This window comes from Phoca vitulina, unplaced genomic scaffold, assembly GCF_004348235.1.
Source record: "Phoca vitulina isolate PV1807 unplaced genomic scaffold, GSC_HSeal_1.0 scaffold6, whole genome shotgun sequence".
Lineage (NCBI taxonomy): Eukaryota > Metazoa > Chordata > Mammalia > Carnivora > Phocidae > Phoca > Phoca vitulina.
The window spans coordinates 35287907-35301307 of record NW_022589709.1 but is presented as its reverse complement, the minus strand read 5'-3'; the positions used below and the strand labels follow the sequence as shown (position 1 = coordinate 35301307).

The window sequence follows — 13401 nt, the reverse complement described above, 5'->3', positions numbered from 1 at the left end:
AGCCCAATCTTTAATATAAAATTATATCATAAACTCTCACATGTCATTAAAGGTTCTTTGCATGATGCTTACACCATGATTTCCTAAATTATTATCTTAATATTAAAATATCTTTGTGCATAAATGTATGTCTGTATTTGGCTTCTTTCCATAGTATATATTCTTAGAAGTGGAACTCCAGGGTGTGAACACTGTAAAAGCTCTTGATGCATGTTGCCAAAATGGTTTCTGGAAAGTTTATACTTACTTACACTTCCATTTAGCATTATATGAGAATGCTTTTTCACTGTGCCCATGACAGCATTGAGATTTGTTGTTTTAACTTTGCTAAATTGATGGGATAGAAATGAGATCTTTCTCTTTTTTTCACTTTCTGAAAGTGACTGTAACCATTTGCATTTTCTCTGTCAATCATCTATTAATGTCTTTTGCCAATATATCTTTTGGAGTTTTAGTACTTTTTAATTCTTATTGATTTGATGAGATTTTTTTATTAATTAAGGATAATAGTTGGTGGTACCTTGGCAAATGTTTAACAACCAGCAGTCAAATATTTTCTGGAGGATAAAAACTTGGTTTGTAGTGTTTGCCTATTTCCATGGTGTTAATACTCTCACTATGATTGATTTCAAACACCAAAACACCAAACACAAAGATGGGAAAAGATAGGCATAATTGGCTTTCACCAACAAGTGCATGCTGATCGTAGCACAGAACTGAAATCCTTGGCAATAACGTTCGTTATAAACGCTTTTCCAGTTTGTTCTTTACACCTTAATTATATTTACAATGTTTCTATCACATTTTACATAAGGTTAAACATTCCAATATTTTGCTCTGAGATTTCTCTCATTAGTTTTAAGAATCGAAATGTCTTCATTTAGAACTGAAATAATCACCTGTATTATCTGTTATTTTTATGGCTGAACTTTTTATTTATATTTTTAATCTACTTTTCTAAAATCTATATTGATGTATGTCATGAGGTAAGGATCTAAACAGATTGTTTTCTGAATAATAACCAGAGATCCCAACACTATTTGTGAAATTCCTCCCCCAGTGATCTGTGAGCCTCAAGGATTGCACCTTTCTTTCTTACATTTACCAAGACCTTCATTACATTACATTGATCTATTTAGGTATGCATATCTGTTTAGTTACATTGATGTATTTATCTTTGTCTCATATAATGTTTTAGTGTTTAGTAGGGCAATTTCCCTTTCATCACAATTCTTTACCAAAATAAAGCAAAACAACATCTATTCTATGGTCTGAAGGTCTGTGTCTGTCCCCTCTCCCCAAAAATTCGTATGTTGAAATCTCATGTCCAATGTGATAGTATTAGGAGGTGGGGTCTCATGAATAGGACTAGTGCCCTCCTAAAAAAGACCCCACAGATCTCCCTAGCCCCTCCACCACGTGAGGACACAGTAAGAAGTAGGCAGTCTGCAACCCAGAAGAGGGCTCTCACCAGAACTGGATCATGCTGGCACCCTGACCTTGGAGTTTCAGCCTCCAGAACTGTGAGAAATAAATTTCTGTTCTTTAGTAGCTACCCAGTCTGTGGTATGTTGTTAGAGCAACCTGAATGGACTAAGACACCTACATGCATGCAAAAACAAATGAAAACAAAAAAACTCTAGCTAGTGTTCTTAACACTTCTATGTTTTCAGTTAAAATTTTATTTGCCCTTGGGTGGTCTCAATCTGCCAGTTTACAAACGAGAAAGATCCTGTATATGGTCTTTAAAATTTCTATCATTCATTTGTTACAAAAATCCTTCTTTTCCTCAAAAAATTCATAAACATAAATTTAAACAGAGTTCAGGCCTTGGTCAAATACAGCAACTAAAATGTTTCCCCAAATCATGAACTTGTATTATACTCTCACTTTTTTATGAATAAATACAAATTATTTTATACATCTTCACTTTACACTAGAATTTGTTTGAATGTCAAGTAAGATAGAAATTTTGTCTATGGATAAGCAGAATTTTTTTTTAATTTTTAAATTAATACTTACATATGAGTGTGAAAAAATTTTAAACTACTATTCTTAGAACCACCAACCTGGTAGAGTAAGACAGTCAGGTCTATTTCAGAATACCAAGAACTACTGAAGACATGACTAAGGATACTCAAGGGTAAAATCTGAACACACTTCAAGCCATGACTCTCTCGTGTTCTCTAAAAAACCAAGAAAATAAACCTTTTTCACTCCATGTGAGTGAAACAGTCTGATTCAGATTTGCTTGTGTTAGTGATATTAGCTTCACTGTGCTTCTGAGTCAATCTGTGAGGGGTCTTGCCTGATGCCATGTGAAGGATCCCTTTTTCTAAATCCACCACCAATTCTGAAACAGGTTTTTGTGAAAAGCTTGAATATCAGTGATGGCCAAATGGCAGCTCATGGCCATAACAGTGCAATAAGTATGTTTTATTTGGCCCATATTGTGTTTATAAAAGATTTTGACTAAGATGTCAATATTTAAAAACTGAAAGATTTAGGGGTGCCTGGGTGGCTCAGTCAGTTAAGCTTCCGACTCAGTTTTAGCTCAGGTCATAGTCTCAGGGTCAGGGGATCAGCCCCGCATTGGGCTCCACACTCAGCAGCGAGTCTCCTTGGGATTCTCTCTCTCCTTCTGCCCCTCCTCTCACTCCCTCAGTTGAGCTTGTGCTCACTCCCTCTCTCTCTCTGAAATAAATCTTTTTTAAAAATCAAAATATTTAACATAAAATCTAGATTTCTGGCTTGTGTTGAAACACCGTGGAGCCATTATTCCTATCTGGCAACAATCTGCTGGGATCAGGCCATCGCTGCCTCCCTCAGATAAGGCAGGGACTGCCTCTCTCTGACATAGGACTCTCTCACTCCTTTACACTACCAGCCTAGTTAGGAAAGGCATTCGATTTGGTAGCCTCTGCTTTAAACTATATTTTCTTATCATGGGGGATGGGAAATTAATGGGAATTTTCACTCAAAATTACAGGTTTTGGAAGACCAAATAAGAGCTCGAGACCAGGTGGCCACAGGAACTAATTTTGCAGTACGGGAGCTAAACACCAAACACCTTCAAGGAGTTGGAGATCTTCGGGGAAGAGTAGCCAGGTGAGAAGAAGCATCTAACAGATAGTCAGTTCTTGCTCACTGAATTCTCATTCCCAAATAAGTTCCATATAGTAGAAAAGTAGATATTGTCTTTACATGAGGCTAAACTGACGAGGTAGTAGTTGAGAAAGTGTATGATAGAATTTGAAAGCCTCATACCACCTGTGAGACTCCAGGGTTTTATAAAAGACCCCTTATAGGCAATGTCCAGTTTGGTTCCATCTGAAAGTGAGAAGAATCATTATTGTCTTTATAGCCCTGGACTGTCCAAATACCAACATCTTATGCAAAGACACAGCCTCATAGCCACAAACAAAATCCCCAGATGTGTCAAATTCTAATGATTAAAACATTAAAAACATATAAGAATGACATCTAAAAGTCTAACAAAAGGGACTTACTTCCTAATGGATAAAATTTTGAGTAACATCTTTCAAATAATATTTCTAAATCAAAAGAATTAATGTTATACAGGTTAGCAAAAATCTGTGAGTATTGACAATGGCAGGACCACCCCAGTAGGCATACCAAAGATCACTTGTGAACGGTTGACTGTAGACACCTTTGAGACTCTACATCGTCTGCCAGCACCTCTTTCCTCTCTCCTGGAATACCCAACCTCCATCTTGTTAATCTGCTCCGAAATGTTAATGACCAAACAAGAATAGGTGATTAATACCTAGGACAAACTTATCTTAGAGTATCTATCCATTCAACTCAACAACAACAAAAAATGCATTAAGCTCTATGCTGTATACCAAGCAGTATGCTGGGATTCAGGGATTCAGCAACATGGTCCACTTCCAATTCCCCATGACCCCCGGTTTATGGTCTACCTGGGAAAACAAGCTCCAAATATAAGAAATGAGATGAACACTACAATGAAAGCCTGTAGTGCCATGGGAATATCCAAATCAGATTGAGGCGTAGGGAAGTCTTCCTGGAGGAGGTGACACTTGAGTTTTGAAGGATCCATAGCAGTTTGCTAGACAAGGAAGGATGGAAAATGCACTTCAGATAGGAAGAATAATATGTGCAAAAGAACTGAGGGATGAATTACTGTGACATGTTCAAGGGGCTACCTGTGAGAAGAGTGTTTTAGTTTTGGTATTTTGGGGTTTGCATTTAGGGAGAGATGGGAGATGGGGAGATGAAGCTCAAAGGTGGTCTAGATTGGATGCTGAGGGATCTTGTGGGCCAAGGAAAAATGTCTGAACTTTACATAGAAGGTTATAAGTAACCATGGGAAGATTTTAAGTAAGGGGATGACATATTTAGTGACATTCTAGTAGTAGCTGAATTGCTGCGGTGCAGAAAGCAAACATGAAAATGAAAGGAAGCCTATTGCAGCAATCAAGGTGCCAAATGTCAAGGGCTTAAACTAAAGCACTAGCCATCAAAGTCCAGAGCAGGTAACAGACATTAGGAAAACAGAACCTATGGAAATAGTACCTATGTGTACACACACACAGATACGTAATTATATTATTTATAAATATATGTTTATGAGTCCAAAATACACAAAATTCTATATTTCATTATATCATATTTGATACATACAAAGGAAACTTTATAATATTTGGGTAAGTTATGAAGCAAGATAATAAAACACTAGCAAACCCACCATCAGACTTAGACGTGCCATAATTTTCCAAAGATAAATACCAAACATCTGTTTTGAATAAAACTTAGAATTTGGTTCCATTTGGTGGTGTGCTGATGATGACTCAACTATTTATTTTTTCTGCAAACTGCTTACAAACCTACTCTTCTATTTTTGTAAATTCTGCCTTACATATAAGATAAAATAACAGATTTAAATGAAACCAAGACATGAATGGAATAATATCAAGAACAAGATGTGCAACTCCTTTTGCTCTGCTCTAATTTACTTTTTTCCTTTTTGTCTCCTTTCTTAAAAATAAAAATTATTTATATTTAAAGTCTACAACATGATGATTTGATATATATATATGCATACTAAAATGATTATGACAGTCAAGCTAATTAATATATCTTCTCCTCACATAGGTACCATTTTATGTATGTGACAAGAGCATCTGAAATCTACTTTTTTTAGCATATTTCCATTCTTCAATACAACATTATTAACTATGATCGTCACAAGTGTACCTTAGGTCTCTAGCATGTTCGTCCTACCTAACTGTAACTTTGTAATCTTTGACCAACATTTCCCCACTTCCCCCACCTCCTCACCCTGGACAACCACCATTCTACTCTCTGCTTCTATGTACTTTACTTTTTCAGGTTCTATATGAGATGATGAGGTTTTTATTCTTTCTGTGTCTACCTTAATTAACTTAGCATAATGTCCTCCAGTTTTAGCCACGTATTTGCGAATGGCAATATGTCCTTTTTTGAGTCTAAATTGTAATCAGAATCTGTGTGTGTGTGTGTGTGTGTGTGTGTGACAATTTCTTTATTCATCTGTCAACAGACACTTAGGTTGTTTCCATTTTTTGACTATTGTGAATATTGCTGCAATGAACGTGGGAGTGCAGATATTTCTTCCAAGTACTGATTTCATTTCCTTTGGATATATATCCAGAAGAGGGGTTGCTGGATGATGTAATAGTTCTATTTTCAGTTTTCTAAAGAATCTTCATCCTGTTTTCTACAACGGCTGTACCAATTTACATTCTTACCAATACTATACAAGGATTTTCTTTTCTCCACGTACTAGTCACCATTTGTTATCTTTTTATTATTTTGATAATAGCCATCCTAACAGGTGTAAGATGATATCTCATTGTGGTTTTGATTTGCAGTTTCCTGGTGATCAGTGATGTTGAGTACCTTTTATTGTACCTGTTGGTCATTTGTATGTCATCTTTGGATAAATGTCTATTCAGATCCTTTGTCTATTTTTTAATGTTGGTGGTCATTTAAAGCTAACTCTTTGTTTTCTATGGTCCCAAGGGACTTGCAAATGAGCCCCATCAGCTCTTAAAGAGGGGTGATTTGGAAGCCAGTCTCTCGAGTGGCTGTTTGGTCCAAACATTTCACTCCTCAGGGAGAAGCTGGGATTTGGGGCTCTCCCCCAATTGTAAGAAAGGCCCCGTGCCAAGAATGGGGTTTACAGCATGAGTGTGTCTCAGCTTTTCCTACCCATTTCAATATTTTCTTAGTTGCCTGATATGTAGGAGTCTTTAAATTAGTTTCTGGATTTTTCTCAGAGGGAACTGATCTGTATGTAGCTGTTTATTTGGTGCATCCAGAGGAGGAGGGGAAACCAAGAGCCTCCTATTCCTCCATTTTACTCTTCAATTGCTTAATTACCTTCCCCATGAATCTTAAGTAGTGATTTTAGGACAAGGTCTTATTTTTCCTTGAAATGTCTCCCTTTTATGAATATTTCTTAAATCTATTTGTTAATCTGAGACAGAATCTGGCTAAAAGCCATGAGACTTAAACTCACTCTTCCTCTCCCATTTTGTGCATTTTTGCCAGGCAAGTGACTAATGGACAAGTTGAGACCGAAGTAATGACTGTTTTTCCACATATACTGACCTTCATTCCAATTAGTATTTTGGCGTAACTGAGATTACATTGGTTATTTTAACATAATTCTTAGCAAACGTTTTACTGTTGCATAAATCAAACTCAGTATTTAATAATGGCAATGTGCTTTGAATTTTTCACCTTATTCCCTACTCCGAAATAAGTGGCAGTTGAAAAGCAAGTACTTCCAATGAGGTGAGGTTCTCAAAGTTGTCTGGCCTGCTTTTGATACCCTCTCCTCTGTTTGGTAGATGATAGTCTCAAGTGCAAATGAGGAAAAGCAAATATGTAAAGAATACCCACAGGGATGGCTATGATTTATAGCCTGCAGCAGTAGCCAGAGGAGGCCAAACTTCTAGCCACATTTGGTGATTTGGGACCCAAAGGCAGATTTGCTTATGAAAAAATAATAAATTGTGTTAATATGTGACTAAAAGCAAAAGTCATATCCTTTGGAGAAATAATGATATCATGGATATCATCAACTTTTGAAAAGCTAAGAGTAGGAACTTCTGATTAAAGATAGTCAAATAAAAATATTTTCACGTCACTTCTCTCACTTGAGACATCTTAAAGCCAGTTAAAAATATAAGAAGGGAAACAAAAACTCCATCTTTAATACAACCTGGAAGTTGCCACAACTGCTAACCACAAACAGCATATGCTTATCAACTACTGTGATGTCTGGACTGATAGAGTCCTCCTCCGACCTCGAACATAATAATTTGCTCCATATCAAGAGTTGTAATCCTAAAAGGCATAGGCCAAATAATTTGAATGGAGCAATATTACCTAGGGGCTCAGGTGGGAAATAGGAGAGATAGGAAGTGGCCCTTTAGAGACTCAGGTCAGTAACACAGAGCAGCTAGGGAGTGTAGCTGAGGACGCGATCACGTTATTGATCATTTCGAACAGACCTCCATGCTTGCAAGTTCACACCTGAGAGAAATACTGACGTGTTATGTGCAGAGGAAGTGGAGGAGGCCTCTAGTGTCACAACAGAGAACCTAGGACTCAATGATTGGCTGTGAAATACACCAGTCTAGTTTTTGACGAGAAAATGGGGAGATGTACCGCCCCACACACACCCTGCCAGGCCTAAGGAAATAACAGATTTGATACCAAAAGCCTAAGTGGAGGATGCGGTCTACTCCTCACCAAACACGCACTTAGCTATCTGCAGGTAGTCAGAATCATTCAAAGATGTAAGAGTGACAGTTGGAAGAATCTAGGCTGTGCATAAAAATCACCTCCACCACTATCTAATAGACAGAGAAAAACATAAGGCTGCTGAACATACCTCAATGAGAAGAATTACTCAGAAAAACACAGGAAGAGTTCAAAGGTTCTCCTGGTTTCAAAGAAGTTAAGAACAAAAGAAAGAGAAGATTGCTGATTGATCAGTCACATGTAAATTTGCTCCTTCCCAAAGTCCCACTAAATCTACAGCAAAAATAATGTTTCTCTTTAAAACATACCCACAAAGACAGAGGATATCAGCATAGAAATCTTGGAACCTAGAAAATAGACAGACATGTGGAAGCTGATTTAGCAGACATAATAAAACCAATTTTAAATCTGTGGGGTAAGCTGAGAATGATGTGGTTTTACACCACAGAAATCTCAAAAGGCACAGGAGTTGGCCTCGCCAGGAACCTCTTAAACTGCGGGTAAAGACAGGCACCTGTGTCCGGTGAGAACTGAGAAAAGCAGGAAGAAGCAGAGCAAGGAGCCACTATAGTTTGTTATTAGCCTTTTAGTTTTTACTGACTTCTAAACTATAGGCATGGTTTAGTTTCATAAAATAAATATTATTTAAAATAAACAAACAAATATTATTTTAAAAAATAAGAAATAAAAGGGCTTTCCCCCAAAAGAGATTATCACATAAAAGAACGAGAGAGATAAACTGGAATTGTTCAGGAATAAGGTGGAAATTTTACAGAGATTAAATATGCTTTGGAAGCCCTCCAAATGCAATAAATACAACTACAAATAATAATAATTTATTTTTTAAAAAGCAAACATGAGCAAACCATAGAAAATGAAAAGAAAACGTTTTTCAATATAAAAATAGTTGTAGAGAAACGATATATACAGCAGACAAGTAAAACTCATTCAACAAAGACCCTATGGGACCTCCTCAAGAAGAAAGAAAACGAATTCTTCAGGAAAAAACTATGCGTGGGTGTAAGAGAAGAAAACTTTCTTGAAACAAGATTTGAATCTATAGATCAAGACTGTAATCCCAGAAAAATTGCTATAAGAACAATTAAATCAAGATATCTTGGTTGAAGTGACTGAACATCAGGAATAAAGAATCATTAGACAACCAGGTAAACAAAACAAATCAGCGTGCGGCATTAGGCTGGCGCTGTGTGTGTTCACGTGGGAAGGCAGGAAGCAATAAATAAAGCTGCTGATCGGGTAGGGGTGCTTCCTCAGTGCCAGGTACTGGCTAAATCCTGTCTGTTCATTCCTCCTTTCATCCTTAAATAACCCTATCAGGCTAGAAAGTAGCAGATTCAAAGCCAGGTCACTGTGATGCCAGAGACCAGTTCTTAACCACTAGTCTACAAGGCACAAACCAGCTGTCGCTGAAGGTGGAACAAGGAGGGCGTTGGGTGAGGAGTGGCAGGGGGTGGTGGCAGCAGTCACTGTTTCTGTCAAACCTTTGGAGATCTTAATGTGGATTCACGTAAGAATATCCTAACTAACCGACAATAGAACTTGTTTTGACAACAACGGTTTCTACAAAACGGCTTTTGCCCATGACTTTGGCGCGTTGCAAGCTAGCTCCCATTTTTGATCAGATTAATTCCGAATTTTCCCTCCCAGCAGTCTCCCCACCCCCATGACAGTCCCCTGGTATCTCTTGAAGGGACTTCTCAGGCAAAATTACCATCTTACTCACTTTTGGCTCAACTTTGGCACCAAAAATCTTAAGAAAAACAAATTCATTTCTAGATCCTAAAAAATATTGACAGCTATAAAACAAACGATATTTATAGCACTTAGTGTCACAACATGAAAATGTGCTTCCAATAAATATTATTTGAGGACAGTCAAAAGAGTTATTTTATAAAATTACAAACTTCAAAGTGATCTCTGTTAACTTTATATAAAAAACACAGTCCCTCAGCGTTCTACACCCTATCTTTCATGCATATATGAGTGTATTGAAAGTATAAGACAATCTGTAACCTGTTGTCTCCCAGGAGAAGCCTTGAGTGGTGATAGTGGGGTGGGGTTCCCTGACACGCCGGGAAGATGGTTAATCTTCAACTCCAACCCCACTTCACTAGAGTTCCTTCCTTAAGATACCAATGCAACTTTTGGGCCAAAATTTTATTCACATGTTAGTGTGAATTGTTTTTGTCCTAATATAAGACAACACTTGACTGAGACCACTCGAGGAACAGGAGTTTTGATTGGGGCTGAGAGGAGGGAAATTGTCTTTTGAAGATGGGTTGGAAGATGATGGCAACCTGGGACTCTTTGTAGCCAGAAGAGAATTGGCAATCTTGGAGTCAACGAGAGAGACTAATCAGAGGAAAGTGGATTCAGAATGCAATATAGAACAGGAAAAAGTTTCGATTTTGCCTAACCATAGGCAGCAGGGATTATTCCCAAAACATTAAAATCTGTTGGAACTCCTATGACTGAATTAATATATCAGACTGAAAATCTAAAATTCTCCACATTTTCTCCCAATGTCTTCATCTACTTCAACCCAGTTCTTTGATTTTGGTCAATGTATCATTATCCAAAGTGGTTTCTCTCCCATCAGGAAAAAAAGAGAAAAATGCAGATTTCTACATTTGCTCCTACATCTACTAACTCATTATTCAAAGAACTTTAGAACTTTTGCCATCAGGTGAATGCACACGTCCTACTGCAGTATTAAAAATGTTTGCACCTATTGATCTCACGACCAATTTTCATCTTGCTGCTAGATGTGACTCCAGCATTGTGAAGCTTTCTGGAGACATTCACTTCATCAGGCACGAGCACCAGAAAGCTGAAAAATCAATTCAAGATTTTATGTCTGCCCTAGAAACGGTTTCTAAGAACTTGGATGTGAAGGTAACTGAAAATATTTGGAACTCTTAAGTTACGTGTTACAGACAGAAGATCATTATAGCTTATCAAAATGCCTGGTCAAGTGGTAATGTTTCAAAAGGACTCTTTTCTTCCAAAGAGTTGAAATATGACAGCTCATGCATATATACCATGAGTACTGTCAGTTGAATGAGCAAATATTTAATGAGCACCTCCTATGTTCCAACACAGCAACCCATTGCACGCCTATGCTGCTTGATTCCACTTTTGCTGTTATTCCCTTACTCTCTGGGTTTTCCTCAAAGACTGTAGAACCAAAGATGATAAGCAAAGCAATTTCTCATGGAAGCTATTATTATTAAAGATATGAGCTAAACGTGAGTTGATTATGTTACATCCCTACAATAGGTTATGTCTCTCACAAAAGAATACACAAATCCCCCATTGGCCTGGTTTTAAAGGCCATCTCCACACTGGCCCCTGCTTAGCTCTTCAGCTCACCGCATGTTTCCTGGCTCACCCCTCACACCTAGTGATACTGAACAACCTGCCGGTAGGTCCCTACTCACTCTAAGATATAGTATGGCCTCCATATTATTTGTGCTCTTTTCTGCCTAAAATGCCTCTCCTTTCTCATCTTCCCAGTCAATGGCTTAAGTAAAGAAGCTAATGCAAATTTTTCCCTGTCCTACTTTGTTACATCTATTTATTTATTTATTTGAGAGCGAGCAGGAGGCAAGGGTAGAGGCAGAGGGAGAGGGAGAGAGAGAATCTTAAGCAGGCTTCACACTCAGTGCAGACCCCAACGTGGGGCTCAATCTCATGACCCTGCGATCATGACCTGAGCCGAAATCAAGAGTCGGACACTTAACCGACTGAGCCACCCAGGCACCCCACTCTGTCACATATCTTATGTAATGATAAGCACATCTCTTCTGAAGTCATTTGGGCAGAACAAAGTGAAAATCCTTTGGGAATTGGGGTGGGGGAGATCAGTGTTTGATTATTTGCTCGTACAAGCCAGTTTATCAAGAGCAGAAGGTTCACAGGGGCACATAGTTTACTGCAGTCCCATTGGACTCACCTTGCCCACACCTACACACCCATCTAATTAAGTCCTAATCGTTTTTTGGTTGATTTTCTTTGTTTTTCTTCGATTTCTTTGTTTTTCAAAATATTTAGTCATATCAACAACAAATCATAACCACTTAATCTCTGGTTTTCTGATTTGAAACCTTAGTACTTTTTTCATAAAGCCATGACCAGAACGTCCAGGTCACTGTTAAATACAATGTGTGGGTCATAAATGGTTGTAATGGTCATAGAGGACAGCTTCTCTAGCTTCCGATTATACTGGAGCTGTCTTCTGTCGTTTGCTGTTGGTTTGATATGTTTAACCATGTTAAGGAAGTATCCAGCAGTTCCTACTTACTTCCATTAGTTTTTAGCAGTATTTAGTTTTGTTTTTTTTTTTTTTTTAAGATTTTATTTATTCATTCATGAGAGACAGAGAGAGAGAGAGGAGCAGAGGGAGAAGCAGGCTCCCAAGGAGCAGGGAGCCCGATGCAGGACTCGATCCCAGGACCCTGAGATCATGACCTGAGCCGAAGGCAGACCCTTAACCATCTGAGCCACCCAGGCACCCTAGCAGTATTTAGTTTTTATTAGGACTGAATATTTAACTTTACAAGTTGCCTTGTAGACATCAACAAATGCCTAAATCATCATATTAGTTGTTTTCTGGTTTGGGTTTTTATTTGTTCACTTGTTTACCTCTTTGGACTTCTAATGTGCTATGTCAATACATTTCCCAATACTGAAACATTCCAGCATTTTCTGCTCTACAGTCTTGTGTAATCATTCAGCATTTGTCTCTGCATCTAAGTTCAAAAGTGACATTGACTATAGTTCATCCTTAGTTTTTTTAAGGTGATACATATGATATGTATCGTTCACAAATCAAAACTATATAAGAAAATGCAGGGGTGCCTGGGTGGCTCAGTCAGTTAAGTGTCCAACTCTTGATTTCGGCTCAGGTCATAATCTCAGGGTCATGAGATTGAGCCCTGCATTGGGCTCCATGCTCAGCAAGGAGTCTGTTTGAGATTCTCTCTCTGTCCTGCTCCTCTCCTTTCATACCCCCCTCAAATCCCAGTGTACTCTCTCTCTCAAGTAAATAAATAAATATTTTAAAAAGTATACACCGAGAATTTTCATGCCCATTTCTGTCACCAATTATCACATTCTTTCATTTCCTCACTGAAACCATTTTTATTATGCTGTTGTGGATCCTTTCGGTATGCCTTTATGCAGATATAAGCAAATGCAAATATATTCTTATTTCCTCCTTTTTACAAAATAGATAGCATATTATATATATTACTATGCACCTATTTTAGCTTTTTTTAATTTAAATTTTACTCAGTTAACATACAGTGCAATATTAGTTTCTGGAGTAGAGTTCAGTGATTCATCACTTACATACAATACCAAGTGCTCATCACAAAAAGTACCCTCCTTAATACGCTTCAGCCATCTATCCCATTCCCTCCCACCATCTCCCTCCATCAACCCTCAGTTTGTTCTCTATCGTTAAGAGTCTCTTATGGTTTATTTTCCTCTCTCCCTCCCTTTCCATATGTTCATCTGCTTTCTTTCTTAAATTCCACACATGAGTGAGATCATATGATATTTATATTTCTCTGACTG

General features: G+C 37.8%; 1 protein-coding gene across 1 annotated transcript in view; it reads left to right on the top strand.

The window, feature by feature from the left end:
• FAM81B (family with sequence similarity 81 member B) overlaps positions 1–13401 on the top strand; it is a 55521-nt gene that overhangs the window by 22730 nt on the left and 19390 nt on the right. Inside the window, exons 7-8 of the mRNA XM_032403549.1 lie at positions 2990–3108; positions 10587–10716. Coding sequence (XP_032259440.1) covers positions 2990–3108; positions 10587–10716 — 249 coding nt within the window. The remainder of the gene's footprint in view (positions 1–2989; positions 3109–10586; positions 10717–13401) is intronic.